This window comes from Orbicella franksi, chromosome 2 (assembly GCF_964199315.1).
Source record: "Orbicella franksi chromosome 2, jaOrbFran1.1, whole genome shotgun sequence".
NCBI classification, from domain to species: Eukaryota; Metazoa; Cnidaria; class Anthozoa; order Scleractinia; family Merulinidae; genus Orbicella; species Orbicella franksi.
Genome location: NC_138146.1, coordinates 33,597,777 through 33,621,109, shown reverse-complemented (window position 1 = coordinate 33,621,109; position 23,333 = coordinate 33,597,777). Strand labels below are relative to the sequence as shown.

At 39.0% G+C, this 23,333-nt stretch overlaps 3 protein-coding genes across 4 annotated transcripts in view; all 3 read left to right on the top strand.

Annotated features, from left to right (window-relative positions):
• Positions 1-23,333, top strand: part of LOC145479484 (uncharacterized) — a 106,273-nt gene that overhangs the window by 26,891 nt on the left and 56,049 nt on the right. The window lies entirely within an intron of this gene.
• LOC145479435 (acidic leucine-rich nuclear phosphoprotein 32 family member A-like) lies at positions 3,797-13,208 on the top strand. 2 transcript variants are annotated; one of them, XM_081457803.1, is made up of 9 exons: positions 3,797-3,958; positions 4,099-4,242; positions 4,376-4,495; positions 4,664-4,785; positions 4,903-4,958; positions 7,069-7,128; positions 7,636-7,710; positions 8,251-8,345; positions 9,969-13,208. In XM_081457803.1, the coding sequence occupies exons 1-9, from the start codon at positions 3,872-3,874 to the stop codon at positions 10,119-10,121; spliced, it is 912 nt and encodes a 303-aa protein (XP_081313929.1). In that variant the 5' UTR covers positions 3,797-3,871; the 3' UTR covers positions 10,122-13,208. The 2 variants fall into 2 exon arrangements, with proteins under 2 accessions (XP_081313929.1, XP_081313928.1); XM_081457802.1 differs by having other exon boundaries at positions 3,814-3,958; positions 7,636-7,716.
• Positions 13,188-21,222, top strand: LOC145479437 (uncharacterized). The gene is made up of 4 exons (XM_081457804.1): positions 13,188-13,341; positions 17,098-17,213; positions 18,122-18,395; positions 19,466-21,222. The coding sequence occupies exons 1-4, from the start codon at positions 13,188-13,190 to the stop codon at positions 19,717-19,719; spliced, it is 798 nt and encodes a 265-aa protein (XP_081313930.1). The 3' UTR covers positions 19,720-21,222.

The window sequence follows — 23,333 nt, the reverse complement described above, 5'->3', positions numbered from 1 at the left end:
CGACAATACGCAACAACTGAGGTAGGTTAACGTTTTGAGCTTTAACAAAGACATTACTCGATATAAGTTTACAATATTAAGACTCTTCAATATTCCCATACATTTCTTTATATTTCGAACATACAAACATACGCCGCTTGTATGGGTCCCCTATGTTGTTAGCAGTCAGTGATTTGAACTCTAAGAAATTGTTCTTATTTCCCGCCTACACTGGTTGGTAATTAGGGGTCTGTACAAAGAATAACATCCCACTCGTTTGTGCCAAGTGTCCTGAACGAGAGACAAAGCACAAGTGCAAAACTTCTCGAGAAATGGAATTTGATACAAGAAGTATACTAACACTATGATAGGCACATTAGTACTTCAGCTAGGCTCGTTTTCTTGCTTGGAACGAACGAAATGAGTCTTGCGTTGGTCTAGAGCGCATTGTTTAAAATACCTTCAAAATTGATGGAACGAGGAATGACCCCAAATGATATGAACGAAAAGGAAATTTAAAATGGGTTTCTGATTGACCTTCAAAACTGGTGTGCTTGGCTTAGGTTGGAAAACATTGGGGAAGGGCACTGGCCTTTCGCGTTTGATCTAACTCTGAGCTCTGATTGGTTCGTTGCGTTATTTATGTCACGTGATTACGTTGGTTCTGATTTCGGTGAATTACGGAATTCCATGTTATGTCACTCGCTGGCAGTGAGAAAGTTGTTCTTATAATAGCGTTTTTCAGCTTTTGCCAGCAGCTTATGGACCCTCCCTTCCGAAGCAAGGATCGGGTGGTGTGGAGATGGCCAGGGTAACTTAATTAAACTGTTGATTAGATATAAGCTTCAGTATCGCTGGCCAAAAACAATCCCTCTGATAATCCCCTTAGTGCAGAGTAAAACTAAATACTCTAGGCGGAGAAAGCGACATCAGACGTTGCTTTTATGCGGATTTTGCGAATCGAAATTAGAATATCTTGGCTATTGAGGAAGAGGAAACACCAGATTCCGGCAGCAGGCCAGATTTTTTCCCCATATTCTTGGTGAGGTCACTGCTGATCAATCTGTAGCGAGCCGCAGTCCGTGGACAGCGGGCCTGCTTGGAGCAAAACCCTCGAAATATGAGAAATATCAACTAAGTCAGTCATTCCACGTTTGGCAATGGCTGGGTTCGAGCTGTCCCGTACGGAATCCCACCTAATTCGAAGTTTAACTAGTTTAGCACCCCTGCTCCCCCAGATGACACCTGTTAAAACTGGACAGGTTAGGTATCCTCGATCCATTGTCCCTCAAGGCTGAGCATGAGTGATACAAGAATCTTGTTCCGCTGTTATTAGGTTGTAACGTTATCAGGGTCGGTTGCGGCAAATTGTGTTCTCGAAGAGGCTGGACGATTCGAATTGTCCAAGAGACCTCAACAATCATCATCTTTCTTTTATCCAAGTGTAATAATAACCCAACATTTTTACTTGTTCCCTAACTTTACCATAAAGTTCTATATTACTCTCGATTTTGGAATTTCTCCTCCGTCCTGAAAGAAACATTCCAGCGTAATCTAGCCTAATCCAACATTGTTTTTATAAGAAAATAATAATAATAATAAAAAATCAGAAACAACCGTAGGATGAATCTGGAGGAGTGTATGGGGCGGCCATGTTAGGAGGGCCGACGTAATGAAATCGGTGACCCCGCCCAATTCAAGAAGAGTAAATATGCTTTCTGAACTGCAAGTTCCCCTTCCGCTCAAAGCTTGCTGGTACTCGCGGGTTTCTATTCACGAACGTAAAATAAGAGAGGACTGGATGGGGGTTAACTGATAGATTGGAATTGATCAAAATTTGTTCGCAGAGAAATGACGCGCTTTGTGATTGATAGATGAAACCTGTTAAAATAAGTGAGGTTTACAAATTTGTTTATAGCTGAGGAATGGGCTGAAATGTTTTTCCACTGATAGCTGAGAAATCGCCAAAAGTTAACTAATAATGCAATTTCCCAGCGAAAAAAAATGGTCCAATCCCAGTTTTCATTTTACCTTTTAACACAAAGCACCTCATCATCATCATCATCATCATCATCATCATCATCATTATCATCATCATTTTATTCTATATGCACCTCCTCCATGCCATCACAGCGCTTGTGTATTGCTTTTGATAGCAGACAATCGCTATTCCCTGGAGTAAGAAAACTTTTGGTTGAGTGTAAAGGGCGTGGTCGGTATATATATATATATATATATATATATATATATATATATATATATATATATATATATATATATATATTTTAAAAATTATATTCCTGAAAAATAGCCTACAAAAGATGTTGTCTCTTTTGTCTCTCTCAAAAAAATGTGAGACACCTATATAACGATCCGGTTAGCCAGATCTGTAGACCACATCGTGACACCTTCTAAAGGGTACCTTAAATATTGGTCCCTTGATCTTGTGAATGTATAATTATTTCCTTTGAAAGGCCAAATAAAGTTCTCTTTTTCGTTTATTTAAGTCGAGGCCGGAATTATAACAAATTAAATCGTCTGAGTTGCTGAAATCCAAGTGTTTTCCCAGACGTCTAACACACGCAGTACAGACTCTTTAGCCCGGGCAACAAGCACGAATCTTCGCTTTGCAGCCTCGTTTTCAAACGTTGGCATCTAAACAGTTTCTGAAAATATACTACAAACATGGCTTTGGATTACTGAAAGCGTACACTGCTATCGATTGAACGTAAAAGGAAATATAAATCGGAAGTAACATGGCTGCATTTTTCCTAAATTAGAGACCTAAATAATCTTTTCACTGGTTTATCGTGTGTTTGGTGCAAAAGTGATGGTGTGCTGCGCTTTCTGAGGCCGTAGAAAAATCTTTCAGCTGACGCGACTGACAAGATTCGCCACGGAGAGATGGGAAATTATGGGATATCACTGGAGGGGGCTTGATGAATTGCCACAATGTTCGCTACAAGTCCGAGTGCTTTGATGGACTTCATGAAATCGAGCGGACATTGTTGAAGGAAAATTTCGTAGACACACCCAGAGGTCCGCTTTCGCCTTAGAAATGAAGTTCTCCTCTTTTTCAATTTACAGTAGCGTTTCTTCGTCTGAAGGAAATGCTTTCTTACGGTTCATATGGCGGATGGAGGGAGAGATCTGAAATCGCGTGTCGCCAGTGCTTGTACCGAAGGCAAACAATGGCGAGTGTGGAATTCTCACTGTTTCACAGGTTTTCAGCCAGAAAATGTATGGCTGTGGCCCTGGTGTGTACGTCTCACTATTTCGACAGTCGAATTTTGCAATATAGTGGCTTTGTTTCGAAATATTAGGACAAAATTTGCAAAAATTTTGCCTTCGAAGCGACCAAGATGGCTGCTGTGGTCACGTGACTGAAGGCTTGCCTTATGGTGACGTAGCTTGGTAAGTTAGGAGAATATAATTACTGTAAACACAAGCGTTTCTTTACGCGTCGTTTACCTCGTGTGAGAAAAAAAACTTTGGATTGAGTTGGTGTATTGTCGATACATCTTGCTTTGGTGTACTTTTTGACGTAATTTTGGAGTAAAATGGTCTGTTTGGCTTCTCTGAGATTTGTTTGTATTATCAGTTATTTTGAATTTTGGATTCCAAACTGCCCTTTGAAACGTCCATAATAACAGCATCTGGCTAACTTAGGTATAGAATTATCGGCTTCGTCACTTTTGAGCTTCATTTGAACGTTAAGGTGTTCTTTTTGACGCAGGATCAAAAGAGATTTTCTCGTTACCATGTTTACATTCGTCCAAAACATTCGTTATTTTTGCAGGGCCACGCGGAGACAATCTATTGTACCCCCTCTGGGGAAAATGCTACCGTGGCGCGAGGCGAGCTAAATCGTTCGATTTTGTAGAAAGGTGCAATGGATAATGCGACTCCAGCTATAACGAACAACACAAGGATGGAGAAACGGATCGCTTTAGAGTGCGGCAAAAGAAAACCGGATGAGGTAGAACCTCGGGTCTTTTGAGCTCTAAGGATCTCGTCTCGATGAATTTTGAGCCTTTGGCTCGATTAGTGGGTAGAAAGTGCAGTAAATCGGCTATTTTGTGAGTCGTCCCTTCTCCATGTGCTTTTGTTGTTTTGCAGATTGTCGAGCTCATCTTGGACAATTGTTATTCCACTAATGTCGTCGGTCTAACAGATGAATTTGTCAACTTGGAGAGGCTGTCTTTGATCAAAGTTGGGCTGACAAATTTGAAAAATTTTCCCAATTTACCGAATCTGACTCGGGTAAGTGAATTTTTTTTGGAGAGCGTATGTTGTACTCCTTCATGTGTTTGCACCCTACCTGGGCTATTTTGAAAGTTCCTTACGCGTTTGTAGCAGCTTTAGATACTCAGTATTCGTATCTCTTTATTCCCAGCTGGAACTTGGCGAAAACAGGATAACATCAGGCCTACAGTCTCTTCAGGGATCACCGAAATTAGCGCATTTGAGCCTCAGTAATAACAGAATAAAAGATCTCGAAACTTTAGAACCCTTGGTAAGTACAAATGTTCTGAGTAATCGTCTGAGGATGAGACGCGGAGCCAGTATCGATCAACTTGTAAATTTGACTACGAATTGAGCGGGAGCTTTTGTTATTTTTGTGTTTGCGGCCTGGCTATTTCCAAGTAGCTCTAATGTGTTGTGACTCTTTTCTCTTCGATAGTCAAAACTACAAAATTTAAAAAGTTTGGATCTACTGAACTGCGAGGTAACGACGATAGAGGGATACAGAGCCGAAATATTTAAAATGATACCATCCCTGAAATATCTCGACGGTTATGACAGGTAAGGCAAGACGAGAGCGCAAATTGCTTGCGCCTTCCTTCTGTTGCTTATTCGCAGTTATACAATTCATTGTCTGTGCTCGCATTTTATTGCTTTACTGTTCTTGTCCGCCATTAGATACGGCAATGAAGCGGAGGACACAGATTCCTCTGGAGAAGAGGACGGCGAGGAAGGCAAGTTTTGATTCCTTTTTCAATTGTTTTGTAATGTTCCGGACTGAAAGCGTCGTCAAAAGGAAAACGAAACTATCCTCGACCATCCTCAGAATTGAAAACTTTGAAATAAATTGAAGTTTGCATGATCCTTTTGGCGCAGCGCGTTAAAATATGCAAGGGCCCGGCAGGATAAAGAAGAATTGAGTGAAAAGCTAATTCAAACGCCAAATCAAACGATTCTTTTGCATTTTCGTCGCGGGACAGAAATAAGTTGTTGTCCTTTCGTATGTGAACAGTTACATGAGGGTTTCTTTGGTATTTTCGTACTTATTTTATCACGGGGGGAAAATAAATGGTCGCGAAAAGCGGGCACCATGCATTGAATGAAATTCCCGCGCATTTCTATTTTCGACGCTATTTTAGGATTTTGTTTTCGTTGTCGTGTTGTAGATTTTGGTTACGTTGGGCAATCTTATGTTGTAGCATAAGTACTCCTGTTGTAGCGAGGTTTGTATTTTGAGTTCACTTTTTATGTCGGAATCGGATCAAATTTCAATAGGGCTATGGGAGAAACCGTGATCTGATCTGATTATTTCAATGACTAAATTCATTTGAACATCGACAGATCTTTTTTGGCCATGTAGGGATTTACAAATTGTAAGGCCATTTCTCTGTTGTGCTTTTGAATATCTTTTTTCCTGCTTTGATCGTTGAAAATTAAGGAAGCATTAGGTAATGATTGGCTTGATATTGTGTTGTTTTTTTGTTGTCCTATTTTGGATGTTTGAACCAAAGGTGTGTTTCTGTCTGTTCATTTCAAGGGTGAAAGGTGTTACACTAGGTATTGACTAATGGCCATCAGTAATGTTGTGTTGATAAACAATCTTGGTTGACAGCACTTGCAAAGTCATATACTATAACCTTAGACACTTATATTTTGATTGAATAATTCCTATTAATTTCAATAATTCTCTCTGGACTTGTATCTGGCCATGAAACAGAGTTATATTCAGACAAAATTAAGTACAATTGAACCCTGCTATTTTGAACTCTCAGGGGAAATGAGGAAGTTCCAAAAAGCCGTCACTAAACGACTGAAGGACAAATCCAAGAGAAATGAGATTGAGTTCAAAGTAACAGGGAATTCAAAATAACCGAGTTCAAATTAGTGAGGTCAGACTGTACCAAAAAATGATTTGTCATGGCAGATGTAAAATATCAGTGATTATTCAGGCATAGCAGTTTTCGCCACTCATTGTCTCGCCGTAATCAAACCATGGTATTCAGAGTTTCTCAACTGCACAGCAAGGAAGAGAGTGTTATCCACCAGAAGGCAGTTGTGTGCCTCTTGAGGTCTTTCATGAAAATTAAATGAGCATAAAAATACTGAGTTTTAGGCGTGACTTTTGTAACTGGGCCACGTGAGACAAAGTAAACAAATCCTGTGATAGAATGAGACTTCACTGATATGTGGCAACCTGAATTTGCTAACCAACTGCCTGGGTATCATACATAGGATCACCTGTGGTCAAAATTGTTTACAACCAGTCTCAAGATATTGCTTTAAGATAAACTGCAGGGCTTAGAGGTATCACATTAGACTATTTTGTTTTAAAAGCCAACCACTTTCCTGTTTTAAAAATTAAGATATTAATTAGGTATTAATTGAGTTATTAAAACAAGACACAACCACTTTCCATCAGAATCACTCTTCTTTCTAGCTTGAGCTCACTAAATTTGCCTTTAGCTAGGAAGAATAAGGTTCAGGCATGTAAAATCTATGTTTGAATGTAGTGGCCAATCAGGCCCGTATTTATCTCCGGGCTCCTTGTCATTAAAAGACTAGGAGCATTTCAACTCCCCTTGATGGATTACAGCTCATGACAAAGTTACCACTAGCATTTAATTTGCCTGTGTCAATTTATAAACCTGGGTGGAGAAAGGCACTGTGAGAGTAAAGTGCCCTGGCCAAGGACCCAAAACAATAATGCTGGCCAGGGCTTCAACCTAGTTTGGACTTCAGAGCACCAATTTACTTCTAGGAAGAATTTTACTCACCATTTCAATATGCTTTGATCAGAGTGAGATATGATTACGGTATTCACTGTCCTTATCTTATCCTGGACAGATGATGAAGGCGATGAAGATGATGAAGGAGACGAAGATGACGATGATGAAGATGGTGAAGGTAACAGTGCTGCTGTGATTTACCTGCATAAAATAGAATGAGTCACATAGCATGAGAAAAGTTAAGGTAGAGTTTTATCATTTATTCCACATAAAATAATTGGAGAATAGTTCTAGTCTCTGGATGCTTTTTCTGTAAAATTCTTTGTAATGAAAGTGTGAAATGTCACATGGGCAGTCACAACTAGCCATGAATAAAAGGCCAAAAATAGCCTCGTCTTCTCCGCCCCCTGTTACATTCAGCATTGTGGACAAGTTCAGCTTGAAGCCATGACAATTTTGGTTGGCATAGCAGGGAAGAAACATTTGGCAACTAAATTTTCCAAATACATTTCTAATTTGGTGACTACTGTACAGAAAGCTTATTGCTCATCATTAAGTTTTTTTTTTGTAGTATAATCACTTAGCCAAACAAATTCAACCACAATTTATGCATGTAACTTGTAGTTAAGACTGTTCAACAAAGACAATAGTGATACTTTTGACATTCAATAAATCTTACTTTTAGGGGAGGATGACGACGAAGATGATGTAGATGACGAAGAGGGATCAAGTGGTGATGATGACGATGAGGGCGTAGAAGGTGAAGGTCTGTTAACATAATGCACATTCAATTTTTCACTTCCCAATAAAATCTAATAGAAACGATGATTCCTAAATGATGAAATGAAATGATTCCTAACCTTTTAAGCCAGTTTCCAAGAGTAAAACTACAGTTTAACCAGGGATGTCCTCTAGGAGCATTCCTGTGCCACAGGCTACTACCTTTTGCCCCTGGGCGACTGGAAAACTCACTTTTTTCAAACAAACTCAAGTGCTGGGTACCCAGGATTTCATGGTTAGAAACCTTTGGGCTCCTCAAAATTTTTGTTAAACCACACCCTAGAGTTTCACACCAGTATCTGACACTCAAAATGGCTGAAAAAGCTCAATCAAGGAGAAGTGATTTGAGTAAGAGATACAGGGGGTTCAAGATGTCCAAGTTCAAGATTGCAAGGTTCAATCTGTAGCTAGGAATATTTGAACCATGGTGACACTTAATTTCTCCTCGGCTGATTGGAATTGGTTTAAGTGTTTTGCTTTTTTATGGCAAGTATAAACAAATCTTTGAATATTTATTCAGAGGGTGATGAAGATGAAGATGAGGAAGATGAAGAGGATGAAGGAGAAGATGAGGAGGAACCTGGTCTAGATTATTTACAGAAAGAAAACTTAGAGGTAAATTTTAGTGGATGGTTGCAAAGGGGTGTTACCATTTGATGACATCAAAGCCCTTGTAGTGTGAGGCACAAATTTATAATAGCTTTCCCTTCAGGCAAGCTCTTGCCCAAGGTTACCAGCCGAAAGTTCTCAGGGATAAGTCTAAAGTTTGCTTCTGTCAAAGAGTAGTTTGTAGGGATCTAAATCTGTTGAATCAGTGTTTTGGCCAGAGCACGCCATTACAGGAATCCCGTGTTACAAGCAGATATGGCCCCCAGAAAAACAAAAAAAAGGGCCAATTTGGCCCTTTTCTTTAACAAGACTGCAGGCTTAACACAGGCATATATTTTAAAAGCTATCCAAGGGCTTCAAATTGTGATCGATATGATCGCCAATGCAACAAACATTTCACCCTTGGCGACCAAAAATTCTGGTTTTGTCGCTATAATATGGCATCATGGCGACTACATTTCTCTGTGTTGACGATCAATAACAGTTATTTTGTCACACATTATGTCTTTCTAGAAAATCATATTGAAAGATCTTTGCCTCTAAAACATTCAACATAAGAAAAGAAGTCAATCCGTCCTTTTGCTTTGCTGTATTGATTCTCTCACATCGGAAAACTTCCAAATGGATGGCCGTGTTTGAAATCGCCCTATAATGCATTGCAAACCTTTGATCATTGACTATGTCATGTATGCCTAAGGATTGTTCACTTGTAATGCAGGGATCCATCATACTAGTATCTGATTCAAAAGAAACTTTATTGAGTAGAAACACTTCAAAAAGCACTTATTAAATTTTATCATAGATCGTAACAAACTGCTTTATTTTCCTTGGTACCCTGATGCATTTTTCCCTTCTGTAGCTTTCAATTTATTGGCCCCTTTCCTAAAAAATTGGCCCCTAAAAAAGATTTTCAGTGACCACTTTGGCCCTCAAGTAAAATTTTCTGGCTGAAACATTGTGAATGTCTTACTGCTGTTGGTATGACTCGTATAGCAGGTGTCTTTACACCCAAAAATTCCACTTAGTACTTGGCTCTCTATAGAGTCCAATTAACCTTACTTTGGTGCAGATTTCTAGCCAGGATTTAAAGAGTGGGCATCCAAAATGTGCTATAGGGCCTGCTCAAATGAACAAGTTATGAGGCAACATATGGAATAAAACAATTTTCTCTGAAAAGTGGCCATCCACAGGATGCCTGGACACCTATCTGACTAAAAGCATGTTTTGGTGCATAAGTGTAGTACTTTCAATTAGAGCTGGCACTTGCCAGACTTGCTAAAATCACTACCAAGCCTCAGTTTGAGTATGGAAATTTTAAATTTTATCATGAACTAATTTCCAAGGCAGCAATGATGAAAAGAATACTTACATGAAAACAACACCACAGGAAAGAAGGGTTGAGAAAAATGCCATGCAAACGAGGTTTGGTGGTGACTTTTGAGCATGTTACGTTATAGCACTTAAGAAGAACTATAATGTTAGCAGTTTTCATAGTTGACTATCTAGAGGAAGTTGTCTTCAACCTCTCATATTACTGTCTCGCTGGTGCTGCACCACAGCAGCCACCTGCTTCAAATCTTGTTGAAAGTCCTCTAGTTTATGGAGTGTTCACTTATTTTGTTTTCCTAGGATGAGGAAGAAGGGGAGGACTTCAACCCTGATGAGGAAGATGAAGAAGAAGAGGAGGAAGAGGAGGAAGAGGAAGAAGAGACAGGAGAACCCGACAGGAGAGGAGAAAAGAGAAAGAGAGAAGACGACGAAGATGATGATGACGACGACTGACAAAAACTCCCATAGCAAGCGTGGAGCTACCTACCCCAGATTGGAAGTGCTCTTTTTGTATAGAGTTGTCAATGGTGTTCAAGAGGTCCTTATTATGAGCCTTCACAAGTGCCCTTTTATAGGCCTCCCACTAGAAGGGGCCCATGGCTAGCAGGTGGCATGTTCCTTGATTCCTGGAGTTGTGACTGAGTCGTTTCTTATTTAGTAGTCAGTGCTAGCTTGTTAAAGTGGTCCCACGATTGTAGTAACTTAATTTTTGTATTTACTCCTGGAGTCAACCGACTCTTACCTGTTAGAAATCAAAATATAAATGGCCCTGTTTATCAAGTCTTGTGGTGTGTAAGTCATAGATAGTTTAACAAGATGACTCAGTGACACGTTGTAGCAGTTGCTTGTTTTCAGTTTTGTACAGTACAAGTGATCAGTCATGGATTCAAGTTTTTTCATGACTTATCGCTTGCACTGGCTGTACAGTAGATAAAAGGAAGGTACAGTCTCAGTGACCTTGCATGACTGGCTTACATTTTTTGAGAGTAGAAAATAAGTTTTAAAATCTCTTACATCAAAAGTTATGAACAATATTGTTTCTTATGTTAGCATCCATTGTCAAGGCTCTATTAGTTATTAAATACACCACTGTAAGTGACACATGTTGTATGTGCAAAGCTTATGTCTGTAGAGGCAAAGGTTCATGACGAGCAACTGGGAAATACACTTTAGTTATAGTACAAGACACTTTGATGGACACAGGTTTATAACATTTATCCAGTATAAAGAAAGAAATATTCGAATGGTGATGATGAAAAGTAGCACTATACCGTCAAATGTTAACTGCTTCTTCACCTTGCCTAAATTCAATGAGTTTAAGTTCTTTCTGTATCAGAATTTAATATGATTTGTGGATTTTTGTATGGGCAAGTCTAGCCTGATCCAAAGAAAAGAACAGAAAGATAGAAAGATAGCCTGTGAACAGGCTCTCAGTGAGGGCAGAAAGACAATTTGGTGAGCAAAGCAGGCCAATGAGTGCAAAATAAAGAATTCTGCGGGCAAAGCAAGTGGGGCATGGCCTGCTCCGCTTGCCCTGGACCACAATTGGCCACCTCGCACTAAAACCCGTCCGGGAGCCTGTTTGCAGGCTAAAAGAAAGGAAACTGTTGTGTCTAATCATAGAGTCTGCTCTCAGGTTTGCTTTTGTTTTGTTTTGTTTTGTTTTAACCATTTGACCTGCTTGTCTAAAACATGTTTCATGAAGAGAAACCTAAGGATATTGCTACAAAGGACTTAACTGCATGCCCCTTAAAACAGGCCAGCACAGAAATTATAAGGAGAAAATAAGAAATTAACAACTCATTGATAGTTTGTCCATGTACTAGATCCACTTTTTGTATAGGACATGCATGTAAAAAGTTAGGCCAAGCAAACGTTGTGAAGTTTTGGTCCTCAATGTTTTGAGTTATTATACACAACCCTAGGTATTTAAAGACATTTTTAGATGATTGTTTGTCAATAGTCTTCTTTTGTCAGTCGTGCTTTCACATTTCTCAAGCAACTTGGACTTGCTCTTTACATGCCTATGTCATACCATTTCAGAAGGTATTAGCCTTCATTGTAAGTGACGTCATTAGGGATAAATAGCAGCTTCCCAGGTGAAAAGCTGTCGACAGTCTTAAATTATTACGCATTGTGGTACAAGTTGATTTCTTATAAATCATGACTACACATTTTAAGTAGGTTTTTGGGCATTTTGACCCCTGTATGTTGGAAACTTCCATTGCTTAGCCAGTACTTTTCATGGTGTGCTGTTGTTTTCGTTTTGCTAGCGGCTGGGAAGAACTTATTCAAAACGCTTCACATACGGCCTTTGTCTTTGAAAAGAGTAGGAGCCCTGTTTCACTATATTAGATACCTTTCTTTATTATGAAATTAAAAAAAAGAAAAGATTTGTTAAAAATGTAGCAACTTTGAATTTTTTTACATTTGTGAAATGGCTGAAAGTGAAAATGAAACACTGGAATATGCTTTTTAAGGGAAACTGTGGAACCACACGCCTGCGGCTCGTGGTTCCACAGCCACTGACAATGTTATGACGGAATTTATCATCAATAACAGGACAGAGGCGTAAAAAATGACGTCAGTTTGTTAAGTAAACGAACAAACTGGAAGTTGGTTTTAAAAAGAATTCCCTTCTGAAAACGAGTTCACGACTACGTGTTGAACAGGGAAACTGCCGCTCTCGTAGTTCTCCTCTCCTCCTCTATGGCAAGTTCGTCAATCATTATTTCATTTACTCTTAACACCTATGGCCACTGCCCTTTCCCAAGAGGTATTTACACACCTCCCTCTCCTCGTCGGTAATCCTGCCCGCGATCATCATCATGCTGTCTCTACTATGCTCGTTTTCACTAGCGCATTAGCTAAATCAACATGCCCAGATGCTGTTAGCGCTATTTGATGGGAAAATCTTTTGCCTCACTCTGTCTGCCTAGGGATTATGTTTTTTTTTTCTAGGGAGAGGGGGTGGGGAATTTTTCTGAGTAAGAATTTTGTCAAGGTCAGCATGTTTAATAATTTTTTTTACATTTTATTGACGTCTTTTTGCGTGGCTCCGAGTTTGCAGTTACACGAGATTTTGTTTTTGTTGTTGTGGGATTTTTGCAGGGAATCTTTTGGGGGTAATTTTCCTAGCCCCTCCCCGCATCAATCTGCGGCACCACGAATTTTTGTTTCCCGGAAATGGAGGAGGGATCCATGCTGCTGGCATTTTGTATTTTTACGGTATTTCTAAGGCCTCTAAAACTTTTACTTGCGCATGGATAAATGAAAATGAAACGTGACATTGAATCCACTTTAGAATGAATGCGGAGAAAAATATGCTCTCGGGGTGTCATTCTTGCAGTTCGCTGTGCCATGGACGTTCGTACGCGTCCAATCCATGAAGGCGTCCAACAAAGTTCGAAAATAACTTGACCCGTCTCCTGGAAACTTCGAGCACTTACAAACTCAATTGACCGTGGCGTGACAGGACTATAAACAGGGCGTACCCTCTTGCATGAATTATTAACCAATATGGCCCTCAATAAACAACAATACGAAGCACTACCCGGGAAAGACGGTGGAGAACGTGTTATGGCGAGTGAAGGGAAACCAGTTGTCAGCCAGCCGGCCAAACTCTCGGCCACAGAGGAGTATGTACTCAACCTAGATCCAGCCACAGTATCCGGTAAGTTTGCCTTTGACGTTTCATAATTTCTTAAAACGAACTTCGCGTCTATTTACCTCATTGTGGATCGCGCCTTCAGAAAACGGCGCCATAAGCTTTACATTTTATTGCATTGGTATTTTTAGGTATTTTACATATATTTTGTATGCGTTCAGCGCGCGATCGCGACATAACGAGTCGAGGAAATCGAACGAGGTACTGTGTGCGTTTTGATCTCAATATTTATTTGATTAGAAGAGTCAAGTTCGCTGAGCCACAGACTCTCATGTTAGTATGACCATGGGCGTTGTCAATATAGCTGTTCTTGATTTCAAATAGTGGGAAATTTCGATCTTTCGTGTCACAGGTCTTTTCTATTAGAACAATTTTTATTTGAAGAAAAGTCCAAGCCTTTATTTCTTGCCTAATGTGAGAAAGCAATATACACTGTTGTGTTTGTTGTGAGCAGTATGCGGTGATATGCATACATTATGGAAGTTAGCGGTCAATCACAGACCGCCTTCTTGAACGTTCTATTCCACTCATTTTGTTTTCGTCTGTGGTAAGGTTATATTGCAAAAAGCCTTATATAACGTACTTTCGCTCTGAGTGATTTAACAAGGCTGAAGTTAGATTATGGCTGCTGGCGTGGATGGTTTTGTTTACTTTGTGCAACGTAGGAAACAATGAAATATTACTGTCTTGATTTTAAAATCGTCCAAAGTTTCAAACATTTGTTTTTATGTGTTGATGACCGAACCTGGTATGATTTTATTTTAAAATCTGCAGTAAGCTTATAGAAAGTGAAAAAAAATTAATTTATGCCCACTTGCATTTTGTACACAGAATCATTAAATGCAAATTATCATAATTTTTCCTTTGATTTCTTGCCTTGATTTCTTGTCATGAGAAAGGAGAACTATGTTGGGGGAATTTTGTTTGTGTTTAGTGTGGCCAAGTTTATCCAGGAATTTAACTGGGCATAGCCTTCCGTGCCCTCAAAGTACAGAAATTTATGACTGTTTACTGGGAGATCCCCTAGTTGTTTTATTTTTTGTATCATTGAATGGTTTCTTAGCAACTGTCAATCATGCTGTTTGAATGGGAATTAAATTAAAGTAGCACTTAACCTGGATTAAATCTTTGGTCAAGAGGTAGAGTTTGCGATAACAAATTGTACAACATGTGCTAGTCAGAGTTAAATGAAGGGATTTCAAGATTAGTCACACATAAGCCTGGGCTAGCCAACTATTTATCAGCTCAATGAATGTAGCTAAAGCAGCATTGCAGTGTCATTAAGATAAAGTGTTGCTAAGATAAATTAAGCAGAAGAATATCTATAGAAGTGTGGTGTGATTATCCCCTGACACTGCAGTGCTGTTTTAGTATGCTAATATATTTTCCTTAGCTGGAGAAATTGCCTACTGCAGATCATTTTCAAATAAATTGCAATAGTAATTATTATTGATCCCCTACCAAGCTTGTTTTAAGCAGTAAAATATCCATTGTAATTAAATTATCAGTATTGCCTTAGCCCTGTGACATATGATTGTAAGAAAATTGTTGATTACAGGCAAAGCTCTTTATTAAAGAGCTTTGCCTGTAATCAACATATCAAAGGCGGCAGGTATATTTTGGAGGTTGCAGTTTGAAATGACTTGTTTATTTGAGTTGAAGTAGAATAAACCCCAGTATAAAGGCTAACCAAGCAACCTCAGACCTGCCAATTCTCCCGGTTTTCGTGAGAGTCTCCAAGTTTTTCGTCAAATTTCCCGGTCTTCTGGTTAGAGCACCAAATCTCCCAGGAGCTACTCACTGTGGCTCTTTTTAATTTTTTTTTTCATTAATTTCGTTATTTTCGAGATTTCAAAAAGGAAAATAAAACAAGAAGGGAATTTGTTGCTCTTATTTGAGCTGCTCTCGATCGGAAAACGTGAAACAGAGCAATCAAATTGATATATATTTAATGAGTATCGTAATTGGTCAGAAATCAACCAATCAAATTGTGCAATACATGGTACAACATTGGCGTAGTTTTTGCACGCTGTTTACATCAGTCGAACTGAAGAAGGCCTCCAGGTTTTTGCACTCTGAGGGTTGGCAGGTATGCAACCTAAGCTAATTTAGGCTAACCGAAGTGCTATTCAGGCTAACCAAAGTGCTAATATGTAGACTCAGTCGGACTTAAAAGTCGATTTTTCAACCTGCAACCTGCAAAATATTCCTGCCCTATCAAAGGAGTAGATCTGAGTATCTCCATTACAGATTGAAGTTAACCCTATTTCCACAGAGGTGGAAGGCATAACTATTGAACTGTCCATAATATGGAGGTATCAGTTACTAAAGTGTCAGTAAGAAGAGATTTAACTATAAAGAAGGGACACCAATAAGTCCATTTTTACAAATGTCTTAGGGAAAAGGAGACGTTGGAAATTCAGGGTTCTCTTATTCCAGCACGAGGAGCAACAGTTGCCTAGAAACACTGCAACATTACAAAATTGTGGAATTTAAATTTAAAGAAATAACCAAACAACCTGATCCGTGTTGTATGTTGAAGATATTGGTACATACTTACATGTAACTGCCCTTATGCCAAATGTAGCACAGCAAAGAAATTGGTTATGCTCCCTCTAATATAATTCCAAGCTGTATTAATGGTGGTAGCTTTATAGGTGAATCTTTGCTGACGTCATTGTTTACATTTTTGCTCCTTAGCATACGATTTGACCCATAGAAGCCATGGCTGTATATATGAACTAAATGCAAAAGTTGAAAAAGTTGATTAAGTTGAGCAAGTTGTGCAATTTTCAGCTCTTTGCAAGCAATATTGAAGAAAATATCAGCTATCAAAAATTGCAAAATTGCTGTGTGGCAAAAAAGTTAATGAGCCATACATTTCTCTGTAAAATTTGAGTTTTTAGAAGAGAATTTCTCCGAAACCATTCGGTGTATTGGGCTCAAATTTTCAGAGATAATTGAAACTGTTATGCCCTTTCAATATTCAGAGTTTTTCTTTTATTAGCGTCATCAGATAGCGATAAGCATATGTTAATAAGGCAAGAAGTGTAAACAAAGATTCGCCTATAGAAATACCTCATCTGTACAATTTTCATTTTGTGTCAGACCTTAAGACATGAAGTACATAAAGAGCATAAATGTGCTTGCTTAGTGTGGTGGTCATGATCAGGTGGCATAAGGATTAGTTGTTTGGGGTTCATATTGAACAGTCTGGGTTCAAGTGCTGGGAAAGGACATTATGTTGAGTTTATAGGTAAAACAGTTTGTTGCTCTCACAATGTAGAATTTGTCAAACTACAGTAGTAACAAAGCACTTGGTCCACAACAAATTATCGGAAAGTGGGGGGGGGGGGGAGGGGGGAGGGGGGTGATGATATGTACTTCAAATGCACTTTCAGTCAAGTGAGCACCAGGTGAACCATTGTGCCTTGCGATCTTTTGTATGTAGTTCCAGCCATGTTGCTTAAGGTATTAAAATAACTAACCAACCTACATTGCATCCTGTTCTTGACATAATAGCTCGCGGCTATGACAGGGGGAGGTTAACTCCTGCCCACCAGTCTATGGAAACCATAGGTTCTATCAGCATAGGTCACTTTGATCTTAAGTGCAGACATTTGACTGTCACTTGCACAGTCAGGCATGCATGTATATGGTCCAAACAACTCTTATGTCATAAGACTGACTCTTTTAAAATAGCTGATAAAACAGTTGATTTACATATGTCTGACAAGCCATATTTATCCTTGTTGTCAACAGGCTGGTCGGTACAGGAGGTTAACCAACAGTTTCTTGAGCGTGCTGGATTGGGTTATATGGCAGAACAGTTTTATGCGAACAAGATCAATGGTAAATGCCTCATGCTTTTGAACGAGGTGAGTTGACAAATATACCTAAAGCAACTCAAAACTAACAACTGACCGAACTGTTCACTGTTTGTTTTCAATAGATAATGTTTGACTAGTTTAAAATAATTGTCATCAATCTTCAACATATGTGTCTGCTTACAAGGCCCCCACCAATAAATTCCACTGCCACCTATACAAACAATTCTTTGACAACAGTTGATACGATATAATTCTTCAACGTATGTGTCTGCATACAAGGCTGCCACCAGAGAATTCCACTGGCACTATACGAGCATTTGTTGACAAGAGTTGACATGATATCAATCATCTATTTTTCAAGCATGGGACAATTTAAAAAGAAACAGAACCCTAATGGGGTTCTTACCTATGACCTTCCACTTACAAGTCAGGTGCTCTTTTCACTGTGCTACAGAAAATTCCTGGAAAGCTACATGTAGCTGGGTCATTTTACTGGATTTTATAATATCATGGGTACCAACATAATTTTAATACAGTAAGTGCTACCTTACTGCTAAAATCAGCAATGTCAAAGCCTAGCGTGAGTGACAGACATAATAATAAATCGTAAAATTTAAAGCTTGGTGAAGTAACACAATAAGACAGTGTATTTTAATTAGCTACACTATGCTAGTTAATAAAGCATGTGCCATTATTGTTTGTCTATACCAGTCTCAATGAAACAACCTTTTCCTCTCTCTGTGCAACATAGGAAAGTGTAGTTTAATGTGGGAAATTGTTTGGTAGCTCTACATGATTTGTGTGATAAGTAAACTTACTAGTTGACATTGTCAAACAGTAACTTAGACTGAAGCATTGTAGTTTTGATGGAATGAAGCTCACCGAGTTAGTTATGGGAAAGTACATGCACTGTCATGAAGGGACGTAATTAAATACGTATTAATTTTTATGTTCAGGGTCACCTTCATGAACTCGGGATAACATGTCTTGGAGACAGAATTTATCTGACAGAGCTAATTGGATTGTTAAAGAAGAAAAAGAGAGAAGCTGAACTCAGTGCCGCCAAGTGGTCTGGAATGACGCCTGCTCCTGGCATTGCTTACAAAGAAGACTGCGGAGAATGCTGCGTGGCATACTTCTGCCCATGCTGCTTAGCTAAGACCTACTGGCGTGTGACAGGGCAAGGCGTGTTTTACAAGCGAGAACCACCCTGTGGATTGTGGATGGAGGGTAAATTTTTAGAACTGTCATATTTCTGTATCAACAAATTCTTCTTTATTCACACAGCACTAACATTGCTACCATTGATTAGCACTCTCCTTCCAATAAAACACAACCCCCTCCCTGCTTAAGTACTTCTCCCATTTGAAAGTGCTTTAAGTCTGTAACAGGTGCCCTTTATAATATGTTTCCCACTAACATCACAAGACAAGTTTTGGTTTGAAAATATATTTTGAACATAGGTTCCTCTAATCCACATTGACCCTCAAATGGGATTAGTGAATGTTTCTCATTTAGTTCATTCATTCTTGAAATTTATATTGCTAAATACCAATTGTAATCCCCAGTAATAACACTGAATAAAGTATTATTAATAATAAATGTCTGTCTCACAATGTGGTCACCTGCATGGTGTAAACCGCAGTGTTTGGACTGCATAACAGTTGTTAGTCTTCATCAGGTGATGGAGGCTAGCAGTATGCAATTGAAACATTGTGATGTACATGTCAAGTCATCCCAATGTGAGACAAATGATAACACTTCATTATTATTAAATCTAGCTGTATTTCACTGCGGTGAACTTTACAACTTAGGTGTAACTCCCTAATGCTTTATATGAACATGTACACAACCTACCATCCCCAGCTTTGCTGTGATAAAAGGCTAATACTCAAATCATCAGCTTTTCAAATTTCCTGTGGCAGTTTATTTGCCCTTATCAACTTCAGGTTGATAAAAGCTAAGTTTCTCAGTTTTAATAACTCGGAACAAATTAACCCATCAGAAAAATAGATCCAGATTTACCTAAATGTTCTCGAGACTTTTAAGAAATGCTTAAAAAGACATACCCTGGCCTAGTCAAGGCACTTAATAGAAAAAGCCTGTCAAAAAGAGCCCTCCAAATCAACACAAAATTTATGTTGGATGAGCTTATATCAAGTCTTGGAAATTCTAGTGGCGAATAGTGTATTTCAAGAGTGTAGAGTCCAAACAATTTAGCAAGAAGATAATGAAAAGTTAATTTGACCTCGAGATGGTAGAAAGTGATGGTAATTTGTTTTTCTCAAATGTCTTGTCAGTTCGAACGGAGTACATGGATTATAGGTTCTTCAAAGATCTGGAATTGAAGACAACTCGCAAATGCTTGTGCTGCTGTACAGCCACAGAGCTGGAGATGTATGTTGACGACCATGATGCTAGTGGTGCCCAGAAGGAAGGGGAGTCTCCTAACCCAGGTGCATTCCATCCTCATGTGCTGCGTCATCCTGAAGCACCTCAAGTCGAACAGATAATCAGAAATTCCTGGAACAAAGTCAGATTAGTTGCAGAGTAGATATTTTGCGTCAATGATTTATAAATTGGTGTAAGGTTTACCCTGCTGGGTCCCCTTATTTCATTTCATGGAATATATGTTTTATAGTCTGAAGTAGGTAGATGTATTAGGCTTTAGTAAAGAAGTCATACCCAATTTAGTTTTTGTACTTAACATTTATTTTACTTTGAATCCATAGTGTCATCAATTCAGTGTAACATTTAGAATATTGGACTTGGGTTTGATCCACACCCAGGGTCATTGTGTTTTGTTCTTGATCTTTCTCCACTCAGTTCATATCTAATGGGTTTATCTGCACAATAAACTGTGTTAAACCTTGGCACTGATTATTACTCCTCCAGCTCGTTTGTACCGCAAAAGACCTGAAGTAAACTTTTCTAAGTAACGTTAATTTAGAGAGGTGCTATTACAAGTTCTTTGGTTTCCTTTGTGTGGCTTGGTAAGGAGTAAGGTCATACATAAACTTGTAAATGGCAGCTGTTGGGTGACTTTTAGTTCAACTTCATATACTGTTATAGTCTCTTTTAGGCCTAGCGAACAAGTATGTAGATCAGAGTCTGTCAATTATCATCATATCTTCTTGATTAAATGCCAAATGGATGGCAAGTGAATGTTGGGCATGTTTACGTTTCAAACTTACCCGTGCAAACCCTGCATTTTGTTGTAACCTGGCATTTATTTGGGGTGTGGTATTGAATCAAGAAGATGTGGTAGAGACATATTGGTTTACTTCATTTTGTGCTGAGAAATGGAGAATGCATAAGTTAGCTAAAACTTTGATTCACATGCCAGTGACGATAGAAATGTAATCAGGGGCACATGTGCTATACGTGTATTGGCTTGCGGTGTGGGTTGATATTTTTCAAGTTGCACATAGATTGGATTAATACCTGGTTTTGACAAGAGAGGCATGTGGAAATAAGCAAAACTTTTCTTTGGAAATTGAATTATTTTTGACTACAAATAGCAATGGCTACCTATGGAATTTTCCCCTCATTTGTTTCGTGAACCACAGTACCAAATAATGCAATCTACTAGTTCTCCCATGCTTGAGAGACTGACACAAATGTCATTAATCCAATCGGAATTTGAGCCTCTGAATCAAGACTTATCTTGAATATCGATCTCTTCATTTTGAAGGGCAGAAGTTTGGAGCAAAGAATGAAATCAAATCTCCATAAATGAATTCATTATTTTATTATTGGGTAGAATGTTGGACTGGTTTTGACAGGAAGCCCTTTCAAGCTTAAATTTAGGATGACAGGAATGTTACTGGATTTGATTTGGTCCCTTTACTCTTATATTTAATGTTTGTACTGTATGAAGTGATGTATCTTTTTTCCTGCTTCTGAAGTCTTTTGTTAGAACAACTATGATCAGAAAGGAGTTCTATAATGATTGGCAAAAAACATCTGTCAAAAATGGTTTTATTTTTTGTTGTATATCTCTTTAGTACACAGAATTTGCCACAACAGAGTATTAAAGTTCAGAAGTGTCTTACTGGGCTCAGACATCGGTAAGGGGGCACACTGAGAGGAAAAACAAAACAAAACAAAACAGTGAGAGTTCCTCGTATGAATCTGGAAAATAAATCAGTCAGACAAACTTAGTGTTATGTCTTGAAGTGTATACTTAGAGTCCACTGAAGTACGGTTAAGATTATCTTAGAGTGAATCACTCTCGTCTTTAAACTAGGTGAAAGCTTGCCTGGTTCCTTATAGTTAAAGTATGACGGGAACATGTACTAGGAAAGCCATAGGGTAAAAGTTTGTTCAACAACTAGTACCTTTTAAGAATTCGATCCACGCCTATGAACGATCCTTTCAAAATTTCCGACGATCACCCTAATCACGTTGGAGAACCCGCCCGAGACTTGACAAAAGGATGTGGCTTTGCGCTCTCCGATAAACTTTTCATTTGGCTTTCTAATTCCAAACCCTCCCTCTTCCCCCTTCGCCCACCCCCTCTTTCACCACCCTCTCCACCCACCTAGACAGTACTTGACTCAGGCTTTCAAGTTGAGCATATCCGGCGTGGCCCACTAGTGAGTACTAGTAAATTATTGGCAACAAAACAGTTATCTTTTCGTGACCGCAATAAATTCGTTAAAAATATATATATATTAGATTGAGGAAAACAAGTCTTAAAGAGCAAAGCAAGGAGAGGACGTCGGACAGAAAAAAGTTTTCCGGCAAAATTATTACACCAGCTGTCAGTTTAATTCACACACACTACATACAACTAGCTGTTAATCATCTTAACTCTTACAATCTCCGAGTTATTTACGAACAGAACGTGATCACATTTAACACGACAAAGACAATTCCCACAATGCCCATCAATCGTGGACGAATGCTCGACCCCAGGTTACACGGGTCAGTATTGCATAGGTTTCCCTCACAGCACTTGTACTCGCATTCCAGTTCTTTCTGTTTCTGATCCTGCATTGCCACTCTTTCCTCGCATTCCATCTGCATTCTCTCGCACTTGAAATCCATGGTACATTCTCGATGATATACGCCGTTCTTCCAGTCACAGAAGCGTGCGCACTTGGTGTGAAAGGAGCCAATCATTGAACAGTTGTATTGTGTCCTTTGGGCGTCGCATTTTTCCATGGATGCCGATTTCGGGCAGGAATAGCATAGCTGCGAAGAACCTGAAGCCAATAGAAAAATTGCGGCAGTCGTTCAGTCAGTCAGTCTGGGTAATAAATATGTAGTCTGTCACAGATCAATCTGTTTGTCTGGCCTCCGCTTCTCCGTCCTTCGGTCAGTCAGTCAGCTAGCCAACCAGCCAACCAGCCAGCCAGTCACTCAGTCACTCAGTCACTCAGTCAGTCAGTCACTCAGTCGGTCAGTCATTCAGTCAGTCTGGGTTACTCAGGCAGTCAAATAATCACATTTTTAATCAGTCAGTCAAACAATATATCATACCATACAATATATATATCTGCCATATCTGAACTAGCCGATAAAAGATCGGTATTGCAAAATTGCAATGATATCATAATTTTCTATCGGTGTAAACTCCCCCACTAGCCAGGTTTCAAATTCAAAACTTTTTCATACCCGAATCTTGCCGAATAATTTAAACCCGAGTTCTGGCTATATAGTAGAGCTTTAAATGAATGAGATCTCGTTGACATCTATGTGAATAGGTGGAGTACTTTTTCTTATCAGATTTTAGGCTCTAAAAATAGTTTGGAAGAAACGGCCCAACAGAAGTCAAGCGTAGTTTAATTTTCGATCGGTTCTCGATCTCGAATGAGGAGTGACTGCAAACTGAATTCCGTTCCTAACTGGGAAAAATAAAAGCGCTTTCCCTCTATGACGTACTAAGAAAGCAAAGCTTGGTGTTAGACTACAAGTTAAAAGCTTGCCGACGAGGAGAAAACAGACAAGGTTGCGTTTTCTAAATATGTTTTTTTCAAATAACGTTTATCGAGATCCCGAAGCAATGATCAGTTGTCAACATTTTGCAGCTGTTTTGCTTATTAAATATACCAAGAACACGGAAATACAGTTTTGTACTCTGATATACTCACAGAAAGGCAAAATAGCCGCGAGAAATATTACCACACCAAAACTGTATCGGCACATTTCGCTACTAGTTAC